The sequence below is a fragment of the Acomys minous genome, assembly GCF_964271855.1.
Source record: "Acomys minous genome assembly, chromosome: 16".
In the NCBI taxonomy this organism is placed as follows: domain Eukaryota; kingdom Metazoa; phylum Chordata; class Mammalia; order Rodentia; family Muridae; genus Acomys; species Acomys minous.
In genome coordinates, this window is record NC_140498.1 from 14,690,846 (window position 1) to 14,717,635 (window position 26,790).

The 26,790-nt window shown below is 48.2% G+C and overlaps 1 protein-coding gene across 3 annotated transcripts in view; it reads right to left on the minus strand.

The window, feature by feature from the left end:
* The window catches only part of GRIA1 (glutamate ionotropic receptor AMPA type subunit 1), a 307,990-nt gene extending 294,713 nt beyond the window's left edge, over positions 1-13,277 (minus strand). For 2 of the 3 annotated variants that reach the window (XM_084763795.1, XM_084763796.1), the window contains exons 1-2: positions 12,842-13,277; positions 9,705-9,842 (exon numbers count right to left, since the gene is read on the minus strand). In XM_084763795.1, the coding sequence (XP_084619921.1) occupies positions 9,705-9,842; positions 12,842-12,923 (220 nt within the window). In that variant the 5' untranslated portion in view covers positions 12,924-13,277. The remainder of the gene's footprint in view (positions 1-9,704; positions 9,843-12,841) is intronic. The other variant, XM_084763794.1, reaches the window with a different exon arrangement.
* Between the last annotated feature and the right edge of the window lie 13,513 nt (positions 13,278-26,790).

The window sequence follows — 26,790 nt, forward strand, 5'->3', positions numbered from 1 at the left end:
GTGGGCAGTATAGGAAGGGGAGTGTGTGGGAACAAGGGAAGGATTGGAGATTGGAGGACCACCATCACATCATATGAACAGACCAACTCAGTGTACTGTCTGGCCTCCAGACTAGGAGCCCTGCATGATTCCCTGCTGTGTACGGGGTCTCCAGAACTCCATGCTCTTCTTGGATCAGTCAGAAGCTTTCTCAGATGCTCATCCATGGTCTCACAGAGCCACATGTGACAGCGACTCATGCATATACCATCAGCCTCTCCTTCCTCCTCGTGTCTCTTGCCCTGTTTCTTGCCTGCCTTCACCCCAGCTCAGATATAGGAGGAAGGGAAACACAGGCCATTGCACTCCAGCCCAAAGTCTGCAGGCTGCTGAGTGGCAAAACAAACAAACAAACAAACAAACAAACAAACAAACAAAAAACCCATCATCTCCCAGCTCCTCATTGTTCTTCACTATCGGGAAGGGGAGACCAGGACCAATGTCTGACTCCCTTTAAGGAAGCCAAAGTCTGAACAAGCACAGAAAAGCAGGTGCCTTTCTGTGGCTTAGAATGTATAACAGTCTGGCTCCAGCCACATGTATCTCCCAGCAGGTGCTTGCCTAGCCCACAACTAGAGTCTTCCACTCATTTTGTGCCAGTCCTCCATTCCAAGGACCTGTCCTCAGCTCAGATCCCTGGCTGTGGCCCTGCTTAGAGCTGGCTCCTACATAACATGCTTTCCCAGAGACCTGGGCCTTTAACACATTCTCTAGGGCAATTACTTTATTTGACTCATCCGCAGTTGTTCTTAGCTGGGACACACCATGAGGTATGGCTAGTTTCTGGTTATCTTAACAGCAAGCCCTCCTGTAATTCCTCTAGACTCCTGAATGAACAGGTCTGCATTTGCATACAGCGTGTGGTTACTTCCACAAGGGGACTGGGTAACATTTCCTTCCTAGTCTTGGTTGGTTTTAAAGACCCTCCCTGACCAGAAGGCCAGAGGGGTGCTTCTATTCCACTGGCACTCAGCATAAAAATCCAAGGTGCTCAGATGATTAGGTGCTTGCCTTACAAGCATGAAGACCTGGGCTGAGCCCCCAGCTTCCATGTACAGCCGTGAATGATGGTGCACATTTTCAAATCCATAACTAGAGAGACAGAGACAGGCTCTCCAATCAGCCAGCTTAGCCTAGCAAAATCCATGAGCCAAGAAACTTATCTCAGAAACCAAACAAACAAAAAACCAAGGTGAGAGCCAGGAGCGGTGGCGCATGCTTTTAATCCCAGCACTCGGGGAGGCAGAGGCAGGATCTTTGTGAGGTTGAGGTCAGCCTGGTCTACAAAGCAAGCCCAGAACAGACAGGACTATAAGAGAAACCCTGCCCCAAAACAAAATAAAACAAAAACAAGCAAACAAACAAACCAAAAACCCAAGGTGGATGGCTCCTTAGGGAACAACACAGGAGGTTGGCCTTTGACCTCCATTGCATGCACAACGTGTGTGTGTGTGTGTGTGTGTGTGTGTGTGTGTGTGTGTGTGTATGGCTCACCGCACAGAAATACACACTTGCATGCACACAAGAAGGCATAAAGGCACACAATGAAAGGCATAAGGATGCTGGGAGGATATTTAAACACCTCTAAGACTATTATCTGAATAAGAAGAGCATCTGTTGTTTGGGTCCAGGTCTTCACGTCTGAACCCAAGGAGAATCCAATCCCCTGTCATTGCAGCACACATGATGCATCCACAGCATGTCATCAGCTGACCCACCTTTCTGGCTTCTACTTAAATCGTCTTGTTGGATGAGACCTGGATGGCCCCCGCTGGAACTTTACTTACAATAAGAGGGAAGTGCAGAAGTTCCCTCTTCTGAACATGCATAAGAAAGAGAAAAGGAGGGGGGGGGGATGAGAAGAGCACAGGGGAGCAAGGGAAGGGAGGAAGAGAGAGGAATGAGGGAAGGCAGGGGAGGAAAAGAGAGGGGGGAGAGAGTCTAACTTTCTATCATCTCTTTGTTCAAGCCTATTTATTTAAGCCCCTGAGCCCCTTAAGGGGAGAATCAATGATTGCTAGGTTTCCTAGCCCTCGGTTCCTATTGCAATGCCCTGTAATGGCAAATGGATTTCATCTCTTGAGTCAACTCTGACCAATTTGCAGTAGCTGCTTAGAATGCTGAAGTGAGAGGGAGTGTGAGGTCATGTTGGAAGGAGTGTGAACAGCAGCAGCTGCCTGTGTGGTGTGGAAGGGGCACGATGGGACATCCAGTGCAGGGCAGGCCGTGACGGATGCTTTGAGTGGGTCTGAATGCATCTGTGAATGCTACCAGTTTCCCAAACAGCTCATGTAACTACTCGGCCCTAAGGCTCCAAGAAGGCAGCAGCCATCTCCCTCATCCCAATAGAGGTCTTTACCCAGAGCGAGAGGCGTTTATCAATAAGCCTCTGTTCAGAAAGGGAACTGAGGGTCAGCCACACATCACTGTCAACATCTGTGCTTCTTATGGTGAGAACATGGATGAAGATGCAGGCATGCTGTCATTATCAACCAGAGAACCGCCTATAGCTGCCATCAGCCAGGGGCGTAATGTGGGGGTGCTGGGCCAGCAGTGTAGCTGTTTCCTCTGAACTGAGACAATCCCTTCTGGATGGAGAGGAGATGGAGATGCTCAAGAGTCAGGAAATAGAAGGGGCGTCAAAGGTCCAGGAAACTCCTGGTACTAAGTCCACAGGCCACTTCTCAAGGCTATCACAGCAGCAAGCAGTTGCTAGGGAAGGAGACTCTACTGCCAGGTGAGCTGCTTGCCCAGTCTAGCTGGAGCTCCAGGGAGGAGGCTTTCTTGCTGGGATGAGCCTTTGGGTGATGTAGCTGCCTTCCAGTCACCCGGGGCTCCTTTAAGTCACCCATAGCCCACTCACGCTCCTGTACGTAACAGCATTGCACTCTGGTTCACTGAGCTCGACTGGGGTAGGATCGTTGCACTGGTCTGCCTGTGGGGCCCTATCTGGGCTCCTATCTATCACCTATGTTCCGTCAGGCCGCTCGAGAAGTCACACCACAGAATGCGGAATACAAAGGGTCCGCTCTCCACCTCAGAAAATGGGCACATGTGGTGTGGTTAGGGTGGAGGGTAGAATAGTACCACTGTGGCTCTCCTCTCCGAACATCCTCCCCCCATCTCTTCACCACTAACATCTTCCCCACATTCCAGTGCCCACTTGCGTCCTCCCTCTCCCAAAGTCTCCCTGTCTACAGCCACAGCGTCTGCCTTATTTCATCCCGAATCAGGTTCTACGGCAGCACGTGGAGTCCCCACCAACTGCCTTCAGAGACTAATTTAGGCTCTTTTTGTATAATTTGCAAACAAATCTCCGTGACTATGACTTCCAGTAGCAGCATCTGTAAAGTGGGATTGCTATGCCTAAGACAGCATCTAGGACATTATCAGTGATGGGACGGAAAAGCTTCGGAGTAGCCTTTGCTCACCCCGTCACTAGTTCCATTCTCTTCATTTCTGTGTTAAGATTGATTACTTTTTTTGGTGTGTGTGTGTGTGTGTGTGCCTGCAATGAGCAGACGTTATACATCTTTTGTGTCCTTTATTATTTATCACAGGATGAGTGATAGACATTAGAATAAAATAACACCATCCTGGACACTGAAGGGGGCGAATCAACGTGAGCACTGGCCTGTGCACAGACCCGGTCACGCAAGGTCATCTGATTACAGCAGCCACAGGAACGCCAGGGTGTAGAGAGAGCTTGGCTAAACCTGGAAGCTTATGCTTTATATTAAAACAACAACAACAAAAGTAGATAGACAATAGATGGTGGGTAGGAATGTGTGCCCAGCATTGCTTAGTACCTTAATTTTTTTTCCCAAGGAAGATAGAGATGTAAGATTTTTGTCTACCTTCTGAAATGCATTCTGAAGAGTGAACAACATAAAATCTGTGGGTTGTGGATTTGAAACTTTGAAGTGATGTGTCACACTTACACAGCAGCTACAAGGCCTTTGCCTGTGGCCAGCATCCACAACCTTGTTAGAACACCCTTGGGTGGGCCTACAATAGGAATCCTACCTCTGCAGAGATGCTACCTTCCACCTGGCTATAACAGGCTGTTGTCATCTTTAAGCGGTGTGAGCGAGCCCTGCCTATTGGGGACTATGCTTATTCGTGTTAGGGATGTTTTTGTGTGAACTTGGTACCGCTCTGCGTGGACACACGCACTCTCTGGAGAGCAATTTATATGCTAGCAGTGGATAGAGGCTCCGCATGGACAGTGCTGCTTGTGGAGTCCATGCGGTTTGCAAAGTCTTCCTGGAGCCAGTGGAAAAAGAGAGAGTTGGATGGACTGTCTGGGAAGGGACCATCCAGATGGTCACTACCCATTCTTTTTCTACTAATCAAGGCTATGTAGACTTGGGGTTTAATGTAGCTCTATCATTCAGTAAAATTTTTAGTCATTTACTAGATACATTAATTATATATAACAATATTCTCACCACGGCATTTTCACACATGTATGTAGTGTATGTTGACCATAGTCCCCCCTTTATCCTCTGTCATGTCGTCTCTACTCACACTAATTACTTTCCACTTCCCAACGAGGCTCCCTTTCTACTTTCTGCTTTGTGTGTGTGTGTGTGTGTGTGTGTGTGTGTGTGTGTGTGTGTGTTTTGATGCCCCAAAGAGTTTTATAGGGGCTGCTTACAGGATCATGGGGTAGGGAGCCGTTTACAGGATCCTTGGCACCTTGCCAGTGGCTATGCCACTGAAGGAAGTGTCTCGCCAGCACCCAAGGCCTTGTTAGAACCCCTACCAGTCATCAGCTGCACATAAATCTTCAGGGAGGGGCAGGGTCCCTCCTCCATGGCAGGATGTTGATGGATCCAGCCTGTTGCAGATCTTGCTCTGTCTTTTTACATTTTTAAAAAGATGAGGCATCCAAATATTAATATGCAATTTCATCCTTTTGCAAGCCAGACTGTTCTGTTCTGATGGCCCATGGGTGGTTGTTTGGCGACCCGTTTCACAGCATGTGACACAGGCCCAGTCGAGAAGCTCACCTGGAGAGTTATTAGAGGTCCAAGAGGGGAAGTTCAGTAACGTGCCACTTCCACACCTGCTATTTTCTCTGCCCAGGAAGTGCCACCCTCTTCTCTTCCTGTGTTCCCTCCTTCTCTACCACACTCTCTGAGAGGCCAATCCCAGGCCTCCCTGTGCCTCTAACACTCCTTAGAAATCTCTGCAAAGGCACATACAACATTACATTTTAATTTTCTCTTACAGGACAGCGTGCCTCGCTGGGGATAAAGTCCTCCAGGGCAGAGAACGTGTCTTAGCTTTGTCTGCATTTCTGGTACTTAACGCTATGCCTGGGTTTGGTTAAGGGCTCAGAAATGCTTACTGAAGAAATGGAAGTCTTTTGAGATAAAAGACTTGCTTAAGCTGTGGTGCCCATACTAAGCAGCACAGAGTCTTCTAGGTCTCCTCTTGAATATTCTGATTCCGGAAGAAGAGAAGTCACTGCTGAGCTTTGCTTTAAACCAGCCCTCCAGGTGAATGCTGTGTGCACTGAAGTCCACGAACCTCTTGGCTAAACCATATGATGCACAAGGCTGGGTCTTTGCTTTTGCTTCCCCCCAACCCCCTTAAAGTCCCAACATCTGTCTCAGGGCTTGGCGTGAAATAGGAATTGTGTGTGTGTGTGTGTGTGTGTGTGTGTGTGTGTGTGTGTGTGTGTGCGTGTGTGCGTGCGCGTGCGTGCGTGTGCAAAAGAATGAATGGAATAATGAAGGAAGAGAGGAATGGAGAGGTAAGATGAGCTTGTAGCACTGCTCTTCAGATTGCTAACTACTCGGAGCCCCACTTAGCATGTCACTTGTCACTTAGCATCTCTTACCATATAAAGGCATGAAGACAGGTGGAAAGGCAGCCAGTAAACACCTGCTTCATAGGTAGCCATGCCCACTCTGTCTCTGTAGCTTTGGAAGGGAACTCCAAGACGTCTGGATTGGTGATCTAGCTGCCATACCCTAAATAACGGCAGGTGAGGAATGTCCACCCAAAGAGGGCAGACTCACTCTGGCCAGCAGTAGGCAGGATGTTTCTGTCCTGCCTGTCAGTCTCCCCTGCATTTCCTGCCTGTATCCACCGCTTTCCCCTTAGATTGCCTGTTGCTGAAACTTCTAGCAGGAACAGTTAATACGTGTCCTCTCCCTTCCTTCCTCCACCCTCTGCTGGAGGGATAATGAATAGCAAAATACATCAAAAACAAAATCAAATGATCATATTGAAACATGATCATATAAACACTCGCTCATATTCTGAAGTCAAAACTGAATGGGGCATTAATGTGAGGTAACTGCTATTTCATATTGCAGAAAAAAAAACCACACATAAAAGTGGAACATGAATGGCACAGTTTACTTAATTGTTCATATCTGATGAGTTAACCCATTCTTCCCAGAACAACTGTCTTCCTTTGATGGTTTCACTCAGTCCAGTCTGAGAGAGATGTGCAGATTGCCATACTTAAGGGTCACACACAGTCACAAAGCGTTCCACAGCCTCCTGTGAAAGTAGCAAGCGGGACCTACATTGCCACCGCTCCCCCACATCTCTCCCCATTCCCTCTGATCTTAGGACTAAAAAGCACAAACCGAAGGTTAAAGCATGAAATGACTTTATTGCTCCTTGGAAAGCCACTTGTGTCCCCTTTGGGGTGGGTGTGACCTGAGAGCCAATGTTTTGTCTTCTCTGTTTCCAATGTCCAGCTTGGTTCATAGCTTGAAGAAACAGTGGCAGAACTACCTGACTCACACAATAACAGAAATGAGTAACAACCTGTGCATGTGCTAGTATACAACAGGCATCAAGTTCAAAGGCTCAGATCTACTGCCCATAATGGGCAATAGTGCCTGTGGTCTGTTTCTGCTTCCCTGATAAACAGCCATTAGCTCTCTGCAAGATCAGGTCTTTGGTTGTGAAGATAACAGACCAGAAACACCACCTCTTGCCTTTGAATACTTCTTCCTCATTGTGTCCTTATTATCTTGTCTTGGTGCTCAGCATCTTGACAGTGGGGAGGCAGTTAGCATATCTTTCCAACAAGTTCTGATACAGACAGTTCTCAGCCCTGTAAGTTGAGGGTACATGTGACAGCTATTTATTCCTATAAATTCTCTTATCCTTGTTGGGCGGTAAGCCCCACTGAGATTTTGACCAGAGCAGTAAAATTTGGGCTGTGTGTGTGTGTGTGTGTGTGTGTGTGTGTGTGTGTGTGTGTGTGTGTGTTCTAGCACCAATGGAGGCTGAATAAAGGTGTCAGATCCTCTACAGTTTTCATCACAGGTGGTTGTGAGCCAGTAGATGTAGTTGTCGGGAACTGAATTTGGGGCCTCTGCTAGAGCTGTTTGCTCTCTGATCTGCTGAGCCATCTCTCCACACCCAAAAAACATCCTCACAGTTGCTTGTACACATAATAGGTTTAGGTGGTATAGACACCCTGGTGTCCCACTAAAATCCTCCCTGAATAGATCTACTCTAGGCCACAGGAAAAGGAGCAAGAGGTTATCCAGCTGCCAAACACCTGTTCTGCGTTGTTCTCAGTTTCTTGCTTGGATGTTTTCACAACCTACAACCTAAAGATGCAGCGTTAGCTCTTTTTTTTTTTTTTTTTTTTTTTTTTCCCTCCATGGGGTGAGTGTGATTGTTGAGTTTGACAACAAGCTGACTGGCTTAAAGACTACTGAGGGCATTCATGAGGCACACTTCCGGGGATGTCTGAGTGAGGAGTAACTCAGACATAACATTCAGGATAACTGTGTAGGGTGGGCCCTGAATGCAAGAAGCGCTCACTATCCATGACCTGGGGTAGGAAGCTGAATGAAAAGGGAAAAAGAGAAAATCAGCAGAACCCTACTGTCCCCTTTTCTCTGCTTTCAGACCTGCTCAGATGTGAGCAAACAGCCTTAGGCTCCTGCCACTCAGGCTTCCCCCATCACGATGGACTGTGTCCTCAAACTCTGAGCCAACATGAACCCTTCCCGCATCGAGCTGCTTCTTGTCAGGTATTTGGTCAATCAACTCATATTGCAAGCAACACACCACATGAGATCTTCAACCCTGGCTTTACCACAGAATGCAGAGTAGTTACTGTTTTATTATTCATTGGGCCACTCCTGTGCAAGGTCACAGCTGCAGCTTGAAATTGGAGTTTATCACCTTCGGTGCTGTATCAGGCCACTGCCTCCTCAGGACACCCTCTATTACTTCAGGAATTGTGGTTATGGTATCCTAAGGACCAGAGGCTCTATCTGTTTATTCTAGTCAGCAGAAATATGGACTTGAGCATAGAAGGTGGTCACAAGACCACTGTTGACTTCTCCACTGACCTTGCGAAAGCTACATAGCTGCCCCACCTCAGGCTCCCCTCTCAAAGAGGATGACAACAGTTCTCTGCAAAGCTCCTTCAAGGAGTAAAAAATAAATAAAAACAAACAAACAAAATAACCAGTCCCCCAAAGCAGCTACTTCCACATGATCTATAGCCAATGATTAATGAATGACAATGAATGCCACCCTTCATGTCCATGACATATTCCGCAACACCCAAATTGCAATTCCTGGATTTTTCTATCAGCATTATCCTGTGTGTGATCTTGGATGCAGAGGAAATTCTGGATTCCTATTTGGACGTTTCAAAGTCTCACCAGCAGCAATCACTGAGAGGCCCCCATAAGGGGATGTGGGAGAGAGAGAGATGAAAGACACAGCCATGCCTTCAACCATCCGTATCTCAGAAGAGGTCATGAAGCCAATGGGGCCTCACAAAACCTCCAGTGCCAACTCAGCTCAGGCTGGAACTGTTCTCTCTCACTCTAGATGTTACACTTTTTTGCCGCGCATTCCCACCATGGCTGAATCCCCAGAGGGACAATTAATCTACTGATTAGTTTTTTAGGCTTTCCTCTGACACACAGTGATTGCTATACAACCCCCCTGCCACCCAGATCTACTTGGTACGTATCTGATGTTAGCGGCATTTGCTCACCATGCTGCCGCTCCAGATGTCCCCACGGTAGCTCCCCCTTGTCATTGTGCAGGTGACCCGTGTTCTGTTCTATGCTGCAAGGTCATCACTAAAACGGTGTAGACATCTCAGATCCGTCTCTTTTTAACCTACAACCTGTCTTAAGCAGGAAGTCACCTCACACCTCTTTGGAAACCACCTAGCCACAACGTGTCAATAATTATTATCCACCTCGCCAAATCAGGACACACGTCACATCTGCCTGTGCTTATCATGGCCCAGGCACACCTTTGTTCTCCTAACTGGTAGGCAGGAAATGGCTGAGGCATTTTAAGGACATTGTCCTCAAGTCAGACCCATTCCCTCCCCATCTCAGCAGTTGCCTATTTGTGAAACTTCTCCATTGAGAGGATGCAGTCAACCCGAGGCCCCAGCAGTTTGGCAGTTAAAACTCACTAATGGTGAAAAAGCACACCCATTCCACGAAGCACAGCAGGTTCTAAAATACAGACTGTGGGAATCACTTAAAAAGGCTCTGGAAATTTCCCTTGAAGGGCCTTCTCTCACGCAGACAAATGACGGCTGGAGTCATTTTGGCAACAACACCACCACCTACCCACGGGCCCTCCCATCACGGGCCTAGCTCAGAAAGACATGGCAGAAAATAGCAGCCGTTACTTACATCGGTAAGTCATCTCAAAGCTGTCGCTGATGTTCACAATATCGATCTGGGGAAGCAGCTTGGGGGGCTCCGTGAGTTGCGACAAAGCGAACCTAAAAGCCGCATGTTCCTGCGATTGTTGGTTTGGAAATAATCCCCCTGTGAGACAAGAAAAGGCAATGTAGTATGTCTGGGGTCGAGACGGGTCTCAATTGCTCAGCAGTGCATCCCAGAGAGTCCAGTCCTCTCCCATGCAAACCCAGAGCTATGGCCATAGCTCTCACTGGTAAGGAATCCAAAGAGCCTCAACTGGACGCCAAGTCTTAAACTCCATAACATTTCCCCATCACCTGACTGTGTGCCTCTTGGCTCAGCAAAGGGCAGAGAACACAGGAGACCTATACAGTTTTACTTCTTTCTTATTTCTACAAGGTGTTCATGAGCCTCTGTTTACACACACACACACACACACACACACACACACACACACACACACACACACACACGGATCTTCCCCATTTCTCACTCACAGAGCCTTCAGTTACAAGAACGTTACAAAGTAACAGAAATTGAGGCCTGGGACCCTTCGGGCTTTTCTAGCACTGCAACTGTTTGAAACTTGGCCAGATTTGCATGCAATGTGACTTGCCCATTGCCTTCAAGGCTTGCTATTTATTTTCTCTGACGACTCTGTTTTTTTGTCTTTTGCTGCTTATGTTCCCAGATACCTGAGAATGTTCTGGTTATATAAGGGGTTGTCATGGTGCTTTGCAGATGTGAGGGTCTTAAGAGTGCCAAGGCGAGCCACCATCTTCTGGAGAACAGCACAGGGAAGGGACCTGCCAGGGGTTTTTTGTTCCAAGACGCAAGACACGGTACTTTCATGTATAATAGTGTACATGTATGAATGAGTTGAAATTCATTCCTGTGCATTAAAATCAGCTGTTTCTAGGGGCCGAACTACAACAAATGTGTGCACAGAAGTTCATCTCTGATTGGCCAGGAAACCACCGTTCCAGGAATATCCTGATAACTTCCTGTGCAATGGATGCATGTTTAGTTTTAAGAATACACTATGGACCTCGAGGCTTGTGTTAGAGACCATGGAAGCAGAGCTGAGGACAACCTCGTGGAGGTGATAATCTCAGCATTCGTTCTGATGTGTTTCCCTTGTGTTTAAAAAGAGCAACAGTGACTGAGACTGAGCATGAAATATCTGCAGAGCTGAGTGGGCAGATGTGGGTGTGCCTGCATAAACACCCTAAACCCTTACAGCGCAATGATGAGGTACATACACACCTGTGGAAGCCAGGCCACAGTCTCCCGGATGAAAGATTACAAGTGGCAATGTACAGACAGTAGGTAAGAGCAAACAGTGTCATAGGCCAGCACAGGTGACTTCCACACAGGCTAACACGCCCATTTTAAAAAGCAAAAGCAAACAAACAAAAAGCTAAAAAAAAAAAATTACTATTGCTTGGGACGCTCCACTCTGTCCTCCCAGGTGACCACGCCCCATGGTCCTCTGGTCTTGGTTCTCCACTCCCTATGGTGAATGGAAGTGAGCAGGTGGGAGGTGGGAGGGAGCAGCTACAGGCTGGGCCACAAGGGAAGTGTCTCCGGGAGACAGGAAGTTTGCCTGTGAGGCAGGAGCTCCCGCACATGTACACACTTCAGAATACAGCTTAACAGGTGTCAGGAAACAAAGCAAGTTAGTCCACAGCCATGCCAATAGTACCAGGGGCTAGGAAGCTGGAGAAGGCCCACAAGAAGCTATTAGCAACACATGTGTGCCCACAAGATTCCCACTGAACCGCACCCTCTCCCCCCCCCCCAGCAAACACAAACATTCTCTCTCTCTCTCTCTCTCTCTCTCTCTCTCTCTCTCTCTCTCTCTCTCTCTCTCACACACACACACACACACACACACACACACACACACACACACACACAGTAGCAGCGATGGAACTCTCCGTAGTAGACCAGCCCTTGGTGTGGGAGAACACAGAAAGCCAGCCTGCCAAAATGTCTCAAAGCACAACAGCCTGTTTGGTGCTGGGGTACAAACAGTGCTGAGCTTTTGGTCACCCTAACCCCAAGCCCTGTGTCCTGGTGATGTTGCTTCAATTGTCTGGCTTTTCCCCATGGTTACAGGAACAACGATACCTGTCAGCTCCTTCATAAATGCAAGTGCGTGCGGCCACCAGAGGAAGGGAAGTGGGGACAGAAAGGCAGGCAGCATGTTGAAACCCACCTGCAGGTTGAGAGGATGGAGCTCAGGAATGGGGGGGTGGGGATGCTGGGGGCGGTGGAGGCAGAGGTGAGGAAGGGGTCCACGCATGAGTGTGCGCTTGCAGGAACACTGTTGTCGCTGTCTGTGGACAGAGCACTACACAAGGGGCAAGGATGAAAGAAAAGGCAGGCTAGGAAGTTCCAGGATGAGGAAATGGGGGGCACAGCCCAGCATGGCAGATGGGGGAGAAAGACAGCTAGGAGGAAGAGTCCATAGAGCTCTGGTTAGAGTGAAGCCTGGGACAATCTTCTCAGCAAAGGCAATCAACCTAGTACCCACCTTCTCTAAGAGGGGGGGGGTCTCTTGCCCCTCCCCCAGCCACCCCCATCACTCAGGCTATATGTGTACATTTCATATACAATCACAACACACATACGCCCACCATACATATTTATATAAATCAACCAGAGCAGGCACCAGCCACCTAGCAAGAGTTAACTCCTTAAATACTCTGAAGCCTGTTTCAAGCGCAGTCTGATTATATTTTTCCCTCTGGAACGGAGGCTCCTCCATTTCAGGCGCTCATGCTTGGTGCTTGGAGTGCGCGGTGTATGTGCACCTGTGTGTGTGTGTGTGTGTGTGTGTGTGTGTGTGTGTGTGTGTGTGTGTGCGCGCACAAGAGAGAGAAGAGAGAGAAAGAGAGAAAACACTTCCCCTGTGCCCCTCGCGGTATCCGGTGTGGATGAGACCCCTTTCCCCGCACTGTCAACGCAAGTCTTCCTCCCAGCCTGGTTTTTCGATTGCCAAACACTACAGCTCCGACTGAGAATGGGCTGAGAAATCTCCCTTCAAAAAACAAAACAAAACAAAAAAAATTCCTGGCCAGATCCCCAAAAGTCCCTCCCCAGCTGCCCCTCTCACTCACCTATCTGGATATTGTTGGGGAAATTGGCACCCACAACCGCACCTAGAAACCCGGTGCAGAAAAAGGCAAAGATGTACGGCATATTCCTTTTTACATTGGCGAAAAAGAAGCCCTGGTCCAACCATAGATTTGGTCTTCCCTCCCCTTCCTTTGATTCTTCTCGATGCTCTGCCGGCTCTTTTCTTCCTGCAGTTCCTTGCTTGCTTCTTTCCTTCCTCCCTTCCTTGCGTGAGGTTCCTCTTGTTTCTCTTGGAAGGGGAGCCAAGCAGTTAAACTGCAGCGTTAACACCGACTGACAGCCAGATTAACTGAGCCGGGAGCAGCCGGTCCTCATGCTTGGAGCGCTAGCTCGCTCCCCCTCTCCCTCTGCTCTCCTCCTCTTCTCTACAGGCAGCCTCTCACCCTCGCGTTCTCTCTCTCTCTCTCTCTCTCTCTCTCTCTCTCTCTCTCTCTCTCTCTCTCTCTCTCTCTCTCTCTCTCCTCCCTCTCCCTCACACTCTCACAGGCTGCCAGCTCTCTGTGCTGAGAGAGGAGCTAGCTCCTAGCTCAGAGTTCCTGCATTGGCCTCCCCAACCATCACCCCTGCCTCCCCACCCTCATCTCACTTTCCTTTCTGTGAGTGCAGAGGATGGGGGGATGGAGGGTGGAGGGTACTTCCTCCCCCCCCCCAAAAAAGGGGGCAACCCACTGTCCCCTTCACCTCCTCCACCTTCCTCTGCTCCTTCAGCCCTTCCCCCAGCTAGGGGATAAGATGCTACTGGGAATGCGGGTTCAGTTGCAAGTCAGTAGGTGGCAGGGGGTCCCCGCAATAGCCCTGGATTCACCAGCCGCTTGATCTAGGTCACTTTTTCTAGTAGTGCACGGCTGCGCTCGGTGTAGCTTCTACACTCCACTGGCCCAATTATTCCTACAACTAATTCCCAAGGGGGAGACCCTAGAAAACCCTCTCCAGAAATTTAAAGGAAAGACTGAAAGAAAGACAAACAACACTGGCTTCAGCGTGAGTGGCCAGTGCCTGGCCCTGGATGTCAGCAGACCCTTCCACCTTTAGGAGTGGCATGGGTGGTGGCTTTGAAACCATAGGTGTTTGAACTTGCTCCCCTCCGCCCCCATTTTTTTTTTCCTTGCAGGGCACAGGAATCTATAACAGCAGAGTTGTGTGGGTGGGTGAACAAGGAGGATTCAGGGTACGCACACAGGGCAATTACATGAGTCATTTTGCGCTGATTCCAGTTGGAGGACGCAGGCTGCTTTCACTTATATCTGCACAGTGTTTGTGTCCAGTCGAAGCTGGGCCTCCATAGAGCCTGCTGGACTGCAGCTGGCTCTGAGATACCCCAGAGGGAATAGTGTGCACGGGATGGTACTGTGAGCTGTGGGGCAGCCGTCAATAACACCCGAGGCTGCTTATAGTCTGTGAAGCTACTTCCCAGAGTCACCCATTTGTCCTCACACTCAGAAGTGGCCACAGGTTCTGCAATTCAGTCATCAAGACACCCAATGAGGCCTTGAATTTTTAAAAAAAAATTTTTTGCTACAGTTTTGTGTGTGTGTGTGTGTGTGTGTGTGTGTGTACATGCTTGCCATGACAGGTGAGTGGAGGTCAGAGGACAACTTATAGGATTTGGTTCCCTTCTATCCTATAAAAGTAAGGATTGACCGGGGACATCAGGCTTAGCAGCAGGTCCCTTTACTGAGCTAAGCCATCTCATGGCCTTGAACTTACAGGCTCTGGCTGTTAGCAATAAACCCCCTGTCCTGGCTGAGCTGCCCACCCAGCACAGAGCCTTTCAGGAAAAGCAAGCTCCACTTGTCCCCCAGTAGGAAGAACTTAAATCTTTGGACTGAATATTTCTTTGTTACTAGAATAGAGCATTTTACCAACAGACTGCCCACTTCCTTCACCAGCCCTACACCGCCGTCACATGCCGGGACTTGCAAACACGATTAACACAAACCATAAAGTAGGAGTAACATGGTGGCCGGTGCCCTGTGCTCTCCTGTGTCTTTTTTTTTTTTTTTTAAGACTCACTGGGTAGTTCACGTGCTTCTAACACCAGTGGCTACCTACCATTGACCTTGCAGCAAAGATCTCATGAAGCATCACTTGGGACATGTTTGTGTGACAAGCCCCGTGGAGAGGGATTTCACTCCCATGTAGTCATAGAGTACCTACAGTCCAGTGGTTTGTCCAAGACTCCACTTTTCTCATGGAAAAGATTGGAAATGTAAACACAGGGAACTGGTCTCTGGCTTAACGGCCATCATCCCTTTGGCTCCAGGGCAGGGAACAGTGGTCAAGGGCATTCTGGTGTAAGCATCAGCCAGGGAAACTGAGTGGCCAGCCTCCAGAAAGATCTCTTCTAAAGTTTGGCCAATATTGAGAGCCTGTGATTGAATGATTCCATGTTAAAATTCTTCCATGGGCTTTTTAATTTTTTTTTTTTTTTTTTTTTTGTCTCTTACTATTTTGAATGGTACCTGGGGATCTTTCAAGCTCGCTGAGCTTTGTGCCTTGTAATAATAATAATTAGGCTGTCACTAAAGGCTTCATACATTGTCACCTTTCAGAAGATCTCAAAGGCCTTTACAGGGATTAATTAGTAAAATCACATCACCCGCTTGGAGTTGGAAATAATTGTTTGGCTTGGGGGTGTGATTAAAGGAGTCCAAAAGATGCATTTACTATGATCTTCATAAATCATGTAATGAGACAGAGCATCCAGGACAAGGTTCTCTGGTCTGTCTTCCATGGGTATGGTCAAGAGTGACCTATGGCTTGCTAAATACATATCTGTTCAATGGCTGTTCAATGGCATCTGTTCAATGACACATGGAGCTGGCACATCTTAAGCTCGGACATAGAGGCCAAATCACATATAGTCTCAACTGATCATCACATTTCTCTTCAAGTTAAATGATAGGGGCTTCCTCTCTGCATCCGCACAGGGCTTGGTGCAGGGGAACACAGAAAGGTACCACCAGGCAGAGTCTGAAATGTGGTGGGTAGCAGATGTCCTCATCCAACTGTCACCCAGCACAGACCAGGACAAGGGCACTGATGCAAATATCACAGTGTGGGAGGGGACGAGAAAGCAGCCATTGTGTCTGCCCTAGCCTGACTCCAAAGACTTAGGGAAGGAGACCAGTGGGCAGAGACCAAGCATGCAAAGGAAGAGAAGAGGCAGCAGAGGTGGCAGCAGGTGCTCTGTGAGCCTGAAAAGAAACAGCAGTGGACAGGGACAGGAAACCAGAACAAGCAAAGCCAGGGACCTGCTCACTAGCCTACAGAATAGCCCAGAAGTAAGGAGTACAGGAGGCAGAAACTGCTCAGCTAGGGCAAGGTCCTCAAACCAGCGGTTCTTAGAATGCCCTTGCTGGAGGTCAGGAATAGCAGAAAAGCATCCTGGTTCCCATGTCTTTCTTATGTCTCAAAGGAGCACTTCTGCAGAGAGGGACTGCTGGGCTGAAACTGAAAGGGGCACCTGGCACCAGTGTGAGCCAATTCATTGCCCTCCCTACCCTTCACCCGAGTTCTCTGCTTTAAGTCTTTTAAAAAGTCCCTAAACTAGCAGGCCAGTGGTGCTCTATTTCCTGGAACCCCTCATACTATATAGGAGCTCCCCCCTTTTTTTCCTCTCTCCCCTCTCCTACCCTAATTAGCTCCTACCTAGGAGTCTATGACAAATGTCTAAAGCTTCAAATTCATGATCCCCACTGGATCAGTTGACTTTGGTGACTGCCAACTTTCCAGGACCCTGACTCCCTGAGAAAAACTTTATTATTCTCAGCAACACCCCAATATTCCTGTATTAGAGTTACAGGGGATATTTCAGGATGATAATGATACTACCAGGTGTGTGTGTGTGTGTGTGTGTGTGTGTGTGTGTAGGAAGAGACTGACCATCATCAGGAGATCTTTTCCTTGTATCTTTAGCCTCCAAAATAAGAACTTACATTACAGACTTCATTTCCCCAACACCCTCCCCTGCGCCACCCTCTGTCCACAGTCCCAGCCCCTACCCCTATTTACAACAGCATGAATCTTGAAAATGGCTTCACAGACAGCTGGGATTCACTGTGGCCAAGCCCTACAGAAACAAGATCCATTATGTGCAAAGAATCAGAGAGGTTAGATGGCCAGCTTGAAGCTGTGGGTCCCTCCTGGCAGCAGTGCGCTCCCCAACCGGTATTTGGCAATGTCTGGAAATATTTTTGGTCCTCACAACTGGGGAAGTGCTGTTTGGCATGGGTTGATAGAAGCCAGGGATGCTGCCAAACTTTGTGTAATACATAAGGCAGCTTCGGAAACAACAACAATGTGACCTGGCTTATGGCATACACAGAACTAAGGCCATAGTTATGTCTTAAAAATTAATATATATATTATATATACATATTTTATATATACATATTATATATATACATATATATTATATATATACATATTTAATTTTATGCATCTGTGTGGGTGCCATGTAAATGTCTATAGTACCTATATGTATGCATGTAACTCTGTGTGTTTGTCTTGTGCCAAAGGAATCTAGAAGGGGGCTTCAGATCCCTCAGAACTGGAGTCATAGGGAGATGTGGGTCACCATATGGGTGCTGGGAACTAAACTCAGGCTGTCTGAAAGAACAGCTTGTGCTCTAAGCCTCTGAGTGATCTCTCCAGCTCTTTAAGTAATTTTAGATTTCTACATTTATTTATTCATTGTGTATGTGCACATATGTAGACATGTGCATGCATGCACCACAGCAGGCAAGTGGAGGTCAGAGGAGACCTGGGAGTTCATTTTCTCCTCCAGGTGGGTCCTGGGCATCCAGCTTGATGACAAACACCTTAACCTGTTGAGTCATCTTAGACACTCTAAAGACTTTTTTTTTTTTTCAAAGAAGGATAACTTTATTCAGTGTAAAATGCTAGTGTAGATTATAGAGGGATAGACTGTCAATCAAAATTGGCAATGGCTACGTAAGAGTACTCAAGGGCCCACAGACCCTCTTTAAAGGGCCATGACTTCTGGCTATCAGGGCCCCTGTTCCAGATTCCTAGAAAGAAGATCAGGCATATCTCCTTTTAAGAGTCTTCTCATTATTAAGTAGAGCATCTGAGAATGGGTGTTTCTTGAAGGCCAGAGGGGAGGGCTCCAGGTAGCTGATAAACTAGTATAAAAACAGCCCAAACACCAGCCCCAGTGTGTCCCAGGGGCAGCGTGGCGCCTACTCTTTAACTGGATTAGAGCCTAGCCTGGGACATCGTTGGCAAGTCTTAACTTCCGTTGCTCTGTGGCCAAAATGGCTTTAGAATCCCTTTATTTGGCTTTGGCTTTTCACTGCAAAACAAAGAAATGGTGCTGGGCAGAGAACTCAAGTCCAATTGCCTCCTTGGGCCACATACGAAAATAAAGAAGCCTGGAAGAAAATGGGCCAGTGGAGATGGGTGGGGTGGGGTGGGGCGGGGTGGGGCGGGGCTGGCTAGCTAGCAAGCTCTGCTGAAAGTGGTTTCAGGGACTCAAGGCAATGCAGGCCTAGTGTGGCAGGGCTTATCTGTTGTTATTACTGTTTTTAATGAGACAGTAGAAATACAAATGGGTGAGGGAGGATACCATTCAATTGATAAAGTGCTTGCCCCACCAGCATGTAGACTTGACTCAGATCTCCAGCATGCACATAAAAGCCAGGCATGCAGCTTGTGTGCCTGTAATCTCAGAACTGGAGTACAGAGAGACAGGAGGATCCTGGGGACTTGTTGGCCAGCCAGGCTAGATAATAAGTGAGCTCCTGGTTCAGTGAGAGACTGTGCCTCAAAAAAAAAAAAAAAAAAAAAAGGTAGAGAGTCTTTGAGGAAGGCACCGTGGACTTCTAGCCTCCACAGGCACACGCACAGACATATGGATCCCACACACATGTTCATAAATATGTATACGTAAAGAAATGTGGAATTTGTGGTTTTTAAAAAATATTAGGTATTTCTTTTTATGCAAGGGCCAGGGAAAAAATGAGGTACAATGTATGTTAAGTAGGAATCTCTGAGCTTGTTCTGGTCCACACCCCACAGAGTACCTATAAGAAAGATTTTTAAGCCACCATTCTATAATATTTTGGGAACCAGCTCCATTTGTTTTCAGGGCTTTTGTATTTTCATTTGTGAAGCAGTTAGCTGAGGCCCTGCCCTGCTCCACTGTGACCCACTAGCCAGTGTGGGCCTGGATGGTATCTGGGGGACCTGTCTCTCTTCTACTTCCTGTTCCCTGTAAGAAGGGTATGAAGGCTCTCCCTCCCTCCTTGGGCTCAGCCTCTCTCTCTGTAGACCATGGGGTCGGTTTATTCTGGCTCCCACATCTTGGGTTTCCAGTGTGCAACCATTCAAGGGGCGGGGGGCACCATCAAATGTGTAATCTGAGAACAAAGTGCTGACAGCTAACAAATTGTCAAGAACGCAATCAGAGAGAGGGTACCCCTGTGGCTTCAGGAAAGCCTTGTTTTTATAGATGTTAAAAAAATAATAGTGATAATATTTTCCATGTTTTCTAGCACATTTCATACCAAAAGATCCCAAAATACTCCACAGACTGTGTGTCGAGAACATCCCCTGCAGAATGTAACTCCCTGCTCTGGAGCTCTGCCAGGCTGAACAGTGTTTTCCATCTTTTTCCTCCCCCCCCCCCTTCTTCTTTCTGTCTTCCCTCCCTTTCTCACACAAATGACAGTATTTTTTATAAGTGCTCAGCGTTACTAGGTAATTATGGAGCGGGGAAAGTTCTAGAAAACACCTCCAGGCAGGATCAATGCCTAAAAATGAAGATGAAGAGGGAGGTACCTACCCCACATTGTCATGGTGACTGGGGAGCATCTGGAGCTGCTGACCAGTTCTCATAACTAGTATTGTCTCTTGACAGGCCCCAGCACACTCACTAGGGTGTGTGTCCTAGCCCAGCTGCTCTAGTTGCTTTGCTCACAGGCCTTGCAGCTGGGCTATCTCCGAGTTATGAGTCGAGGGAGCCAGGTTCTTTGGAGGAGGCTCAGCAGTGTGTGTGATTTGACTCTCTGCCTTTCTCCAGTTGCATCTGTGGGCTACACCTCCACCCCCCATTTAACCAATGTACGTTGGTAGGCAGCCTCGTCAGAACTACGATGCATCTAGAGAGATGAAGGCTTTCCCTCACGGACACATGACTGAGCATCCTGTCCTCACTGTTGACTCCTCACATGGTTCTCTGGGAGGGACTCTGAGAAGTTACTCTGAAAGACAGAGCGAGGCATGTCTTCTTTAAGAAACAAGCCGGTCTTGAAAGAGGAGACCTGTGGGTGCTTGTTGGTGGCCTTCTCTGACAGAGCCCGCACCAGCATCAAGGCATTGATTGGAGTCCCCACCCACTGCATGGCCAAAAGCAAATTTTAATCAGGTTTCAGGAAACTGGAAGCATAAGTGATTATAATTGACTGCCATCCTCTGGCATTCAATTTTGCTGCTTGCCTAACCTCTGGCCTTTCCTTTATTATGCTAAAGGAGACAAAATCACACAGAAGGGAGAAAGTATGGAGAATGGGCTAGCTACCAAGGAAGAGATGTGGGTACAATTTGTGAGAGTGCGCAACCAAAAGAAATTAAAACAACAACAACAACAACAACAACAACAACAACAACAACAACAAAAAACAGAACAAAACAAAACATAAAACTCAGGACCTCAACTTACAAAACAAACAGATCTCAGAAAGGCCACGCCCCTCATCCTGAGGCACCTTGCAGAGGGAATCAGACCAGGACTGACAGCCCTGTCTACTGCCAATCTTTGTTCTGTCCTGTCCTGGTGAGAGACCAGGAGCCCTTCTTGGAGGGATAAAGTAGCAGTTTTAGGAAACATAGGCATCAACAGAAGAAACACAGGCCCAGAAAGATAAGCACTGTATGTGGATTCACACCTCAGAGTGAGGCTTTCTGTGTTAAAGTTGAAGTGAGAGGCAGCAGAGGCCAAGAAGGAGGCCATAGGATGGCAGTCCAAGTGGGATAATTAGTGTGGCCTAAACTGGGATGGAAATGAGACAGGATGGGGAAAAAAAAAAGAAAAAAGAAAAGAAAAAAAAAAGGGTAGGAAGGAGGGTCAATCCATACTAAGGATATGTGGGGGGGGGGGGGGAAGTCACACGAAAACCAATTACTTTATCAACTAATTAAAATATATTTAAAATAAAAAAATCATATATATGCATTTATTTAAAGCTACGTCATAGACATAGAAGAAGAGAACTAAAGTAGATCCACCTTTGAGAAGAGGGAGGTGGCATCCTGGTGACTATCTCTGTGCTCCTTAGCTCAAGCTATTACAGTAAGATTTTCACTAAACACTCCTGAGACGGTGCTTGAGTAGAACAGGAAGGGCCCACACAGCTGTCTCCCAGGCTCCACTGTGAGTTTTCATTGGCAGCAAAAGCTGCCTGTCATGTCTGCTTCAGCTCAGAGATCTAGAAGCCATCCTTGCCCAGGAAACCAAATTGGCCTACTTGGTGAGTTCAAGGTCAGGGAGAGTTTCGTGCTCCAGGTGGAGAGTGGGGAATAGGGGATCGGGGTGGGGTGGGAAGTGGGGGGGGTGTTGATGACTAAGTGGGGCACCCACTGCCAAGCTTGATAACATGTGGAAGGAGAGAAGCCACTCTCCCAAGTGGCTCTCGAATCTCCACTTAGGTGCCACAGCATGGGCATGCACGCGGGCATATACACACAGATCCTTAGGTATTGTCAAAATGTTGCCACAGGTCTAAAATGCCACACAGAACAGACCCTAGTAAGCCATGGCCCTCACCTGCATCATTTACCCATCCCTCCCAAAAGTATCTCAGACTTCAGCGGCAAGAAACTGCTTGTTGTACCTTGAATCCCTACTGTGTGCTGAGAACCATGGCTGGGATTGCGTTTTGGATGAAAGTTATTTTTGAGTTAAAGTTCAGAAAGGCAGCACCATTGGCTACATGCAGAGAGGGCATACACACCACCGCTGCAGATATGGCCCGGGTGATGATGGGATTTCCTGTGTAGAGACACCCGTGGAAATGGAGGCAGTAGGACTTGGTGAAGGTGGGGTGAAGAGGACGAGGCTGTGCTGGTTCAGAAGCAGTGGGTGTAACTGCTCATCCCCCGAGCATTTACTGTGTGTGATACAACGCTACGTGCCTCAATCTCAACACGGATTTCCGAGGTCTGAGATACCATTAGCTTCGTTTTGTGAATAACAAAGCACAGAACTAAGAACTTCAGTGAATGTGGGGCATCTATCTGTTTTTACAACTGGGAAGGTAGCAGGAAGATCAGGAGTTCAAGCCCAGCCTTGGCTACACAGAGTTTTCAAGGCTCAACCAAGATACATAAGAGAGTGTCTCGAAAAGCAAGCAAACACACACACACACACACACACACACACACACACACACACACACAAGAAGGGCTAGTAAGAATCTGACCACATGGTCGTGGGGCCAAGAAGCAGAGGTGAAGCACTAAGCAAGACCTTAGTGCTGGACTGCAGCCTTCAAAGCCCTAGAGGCCTACTCCCCCCACCCCCTTAGCTCCATCCCCCCACCTCCTCATCCCCTACCAATTCCCTACTCCACCTTCCCAACCCCTACTCCCTCCCCCCCCTCCCCCCCCCAAGCCACTCCACCCCATCCCTACCCCCAGCCTCCCTGCAAGGCCCTATCTCTTAAAGGTGCCACAGTCTCTTAAAATAGCTCCACACTGGGGACCAAGTAAAACTGTCACCCACGGGGACAGTTCTGATTTCCGCAGTAAGAATTCCTGAACATTCTTCAAGCATTCACGCTGCCTGCCTGTGCTGACCCAGCAGCTAGCTGTCCCCTCACTGAGCTCGCTCTCTCTCCTAGAGGCAGACACTGACCAGACTCTACACCCTCCTTGCTCTATTGTTTTCTACAGTAAACAGTCTATAATCTGCCTCTTTTGAAGATTGTTTATTTTTAATTATGCAAGAGTGTGAGTGAGTGAGTGAGTGCGTGCATGTGTGTGTGTGTGTGCGTGCGTGCGTGCGTGCGTGCGTGTGCGTGCGTGCGTGCGTGTGTGTGTGTGTATGTGTGTGTAGGGGTAATACGCAAAGGAGCGCAGGCGACTGCTGAGGCCAGAAGACGGCCTTAGATCTGAAACTGCTTTGTTTGTTCTGAGTAGTGAGCTTAGCTCTATTCCAGATAAAATGCCAATAAACTGTAGTTAACCAATGAACACATTGAAGGTCAGCGGTTTACAAGACATTGTGCCAGGGACTACACACACAACTTTTCATTTAGTGCTCACTATGGTCTCTGAGGCATTTTTATTCCCATTTTACGGAGCTGGAAAGGGAGGCTCAGGGAGCCCGTGTTCCTCACTGGAGGCCGCGCAGCTCAAAGAGCATTGGGACTCAGCTCGGCAAACCCAGGCTTTCAGACTCTAGAACCCAACGCTAAACATGAGTTGCCGGAGATACAGGCAATCCTGAGGTTTCATCTGAGGGAATGTTGCTTGGTCAGCAGGCCAACTTCTGCGTCATTTCCAGAGTGCTCAAAATGTGGTTGAGAAATAAATGCCTCAATCCCAATACCCTAGGTGAAGTGACAACATTCACCGCTCAACAGCCAGCGTCTTTCCGCTTCTCCTTCCAAGGCCCTATCCTATGGAGCATTCGCGCTTCTTTCTGTGCCGCCCGTGTCTATAATTCTATGAGTTAAAGCATAGGTTTCATAAACAAGAGCCTGTAACCACAAGGGCCAAGAGGCTAGGGTAGAGGGCATGTGAAAGCTGGACTCAATGAGAGAGACCGGCAGATGTTAGTGCTGCACATGCGCAGTGAGCCAGTAGCTGTTGGGCACCTCTCATCCTCAGCCCACTTGCCCCATGGGCCAGGCAAGCACCAGCAGCCTGAGCCACCATCTTTACCTCCTCTATTCCAGAGCCAATGAGCCTACTTAAGTTTGGCTGCTACCCTTGACTTCCTCCTCTAGCACTTTTTGGTAGCTGTCCAAGGGCAATCCCCGGGAACTGGGGCAGCAATGGCCTCCTGCCCAAGGCTGAGCAATACTGGAGGCATTTTTCAGTAGTACAAGTCGCTGGTACCTTGGCTCTATTCCTGCCAGAGCAGACGGAAAGCTCCTCCCCCTGGGCAGCCTCCTGGCCTCAGTCTTTCTGATAACTGCCTTCTGGAACCAGGACCCATCGCATCGCATCCTCTTGCTCACGATGCTCAGTGCAGGGTCTTCACTTCCCAGCCAGTCAGTCCCCTCGAGGCTCTCATTTCCAGCGTTCTGGGCCTGGGCCAAACCATCCTGTTTCTTTTGGTGACATCACAGCCTCTAGCAATGGGCCAGCTGCCATGTCGCTTCTCTGGGCAGAAGTGGCCTTTGGGTTGTAAGAGGCTGAAAGCAAGCCAGAGAGGAGTCAGGAAGGCTGGCCAAGATCGAGTTAGGCTTAAAGGAAGTTATTTCTCCTGGGCCTGTACAAGAGGTAGACCCACAGGTGCTTCTGTTGCTATGTAGACTCTAGGACGGAAAACACCTTAGGGGAGGAAGGGTATTTTGGGCTTACACTTCCAGGTCTATCACTGAGGCAAATCAGAGTGGGACCTAAGCAGAACCCATGAAGGAACACTGCTTGCTGACTCACTAACCAGCTCCCTCACAGACTTAGGCTCAGCTATCTTTCTTATGTCACCCAGGGCCACCACCCACAGTGGTGAGGGTCCTCCTACATCAATTAACAATCAAGACAATGCCCTCTAAACATGCTCACAGGCCCGTCTGATCTAAGCAGCTCTCTAGTTAAGGTTCCCTCTATCCAGGTGACTCTAGGTTGTTTCAAGTTGACAACTCCAAGGTTGTTGTGCTAAGCCTGACTATTGCAGACACACAAAGAGAGCCACAACACTACAGAGTATGTGGGAGACATAACGCAACTGCAGTGAAGGCACACAGCGGTCTGAGGGCTACATCATGGACACAATCAAGGCAGTGTCCTTGGGCCTGACACCTGGATGTGTTTATGTCCTTACCCATAGATTTACCTCTGTCTGCTTCTCAAGATGTCTGTCCCATCAAAGCTGCTATTGGGCCTCAGGGTACATACCTCTTTCAGAAGTAATGTAAGCCTCCTGGCTGTGCCTCTGATTTTTCATCTTGTACGTGTGTGTGTGTGTGTGTGTGTGTGTGTGTGTGTGTGTGTGTGCACGCGCTTGCACACATGAGTGCATTGGTTCATGTGCAGGAGCACATATGTGTATTGACGAAAAGGGCAGAGGACAACTTCACAGTGATATTTTCTTTGCTTTTATGTATGTGTACTAAGGAGAAATAAACATGTTTTATGTTTAGATCACAAGTGGAGGATGAATAAAAGACTTGTGAGAGAGCAGGTGATGTTTATCCCCTTAGAAGTCGAACCACCATGTGGGGGAGATTGGTTTTTGTTTGTCTGTTTGTTTGTTTTTGTTTTTTTTCGAGACAGGGTTTCTCTGTGTGGCCTTCACTGTCCTAGACTTGCTTTATAGACCAGGCAGGCCTCGAACTCACAGTGATCCCAAGTGCTGAGATTAAAGGTGTGTGCCACCATGCCTGGTAGGAGATTGGTTATTAAGCAGCTGAAAACCTTCCTTGAGCAAATACTGAGAGGAAGTATAAATGTGAGCAAAAACCAAGAGGTGGGGCTTTATGGATACTTGGGATAGTTTTGGCAGTTTATCCCTCCACTTCAAGACACTCCTAGAGAGAACCGCTCAAGGAAAGGCTTTGGGGTCCAGGCTCCAGCTGAGGTTCCCAGGTTCTGGTTACTCCAGGTTCCAGCAGAAGAAATCCTTCTGATTACATCAGGAGAATCATTCCTTGGAACTGATATCCTTATGGTTTTGTTATTGTAGGCTTTAATTTTCTTTTCCTATTGTTTAGGCTAGTTGGGTTATAAGTGAGGTACTCTCGGTTAATAAGTTTGTAACAAAATATATTTGTTAAGAAAATTGATCCAACATGTGTACATATGTATTATGTACATGTGTATGTATGTACACATGTATGTATGTGTGTGTAATGTAAGTATATGTATGTACATATTTTCGAGACAGGGTCTCTCAATGGCCTGGAACTCACTGAGTAGGCTAGGTCAGATGGCTTGTAAGCCTCAGAGATCCCCCTGTTTCCTTTTCAGCTCTGGGAGTATAAACATGGACCATCACACCAGAATACCTTTAGGTGGGTTTTGGGGATCAAACTCTGATCCTCATGCATACAAAGCAAGCACTTTGCCAGTCCAGCTAGCTCCCCAGCCCCTAGGAATCTTTTCAATGTCACAATTTTGGGACTGGGGAAGGAAAACTTGCTCCTAGTGCCTGGAAGAGTATAAGGAAAAAGAGAGGGAGGTTTAACAGGTACTGCACAGGATGGACCCCAGCAACGAAAACCTCTGTGGTCTAAAATGTCAATAGGACCAAGGCTGAGAATCTCTAGTGAAGCAGGGCAAGATAAGAGAGGGTGGGGCTCAAGGGCGGGAGAGTAGGGGTCAAGGGCGAGAGAGTGGGGGTCAAGGGCGAGAGAGTGGGGGTCAAGGGCGAGAGAGTGGGGGTCAAGGGCGAGAGAGTGGGGGTCAAGGGCGAGAGAGTGGGGGTCAAGGGCGAGAGAGTGGGGGTCAAGGGCGGGAGAGTAGGGGTCAAGGGCGAGAGAGTGGGGGTCAAGGGCGAGAGAGTGGGGGTCAAGGGCGAGAGAGTGGGGCTCAAGGGTGAGAGAGTGGAGGTCAAGGGCGAGAGAGTGGGGGTCAAGGGTGAGAGAGTGGGGGTCAAGGGTGAGAGAGTGGGGGTCAAGGGCGAGAGAGTGGGGGTCAAGGGCGAGAGAGTGGGGGTCAAGGGTGAGAGAGTGGGGGTCAAGGGTGAGAGAGTGGGGGTCAAGGGTGAGAGAGTGGGGGTCAAGGGCGAGAGAGTGGG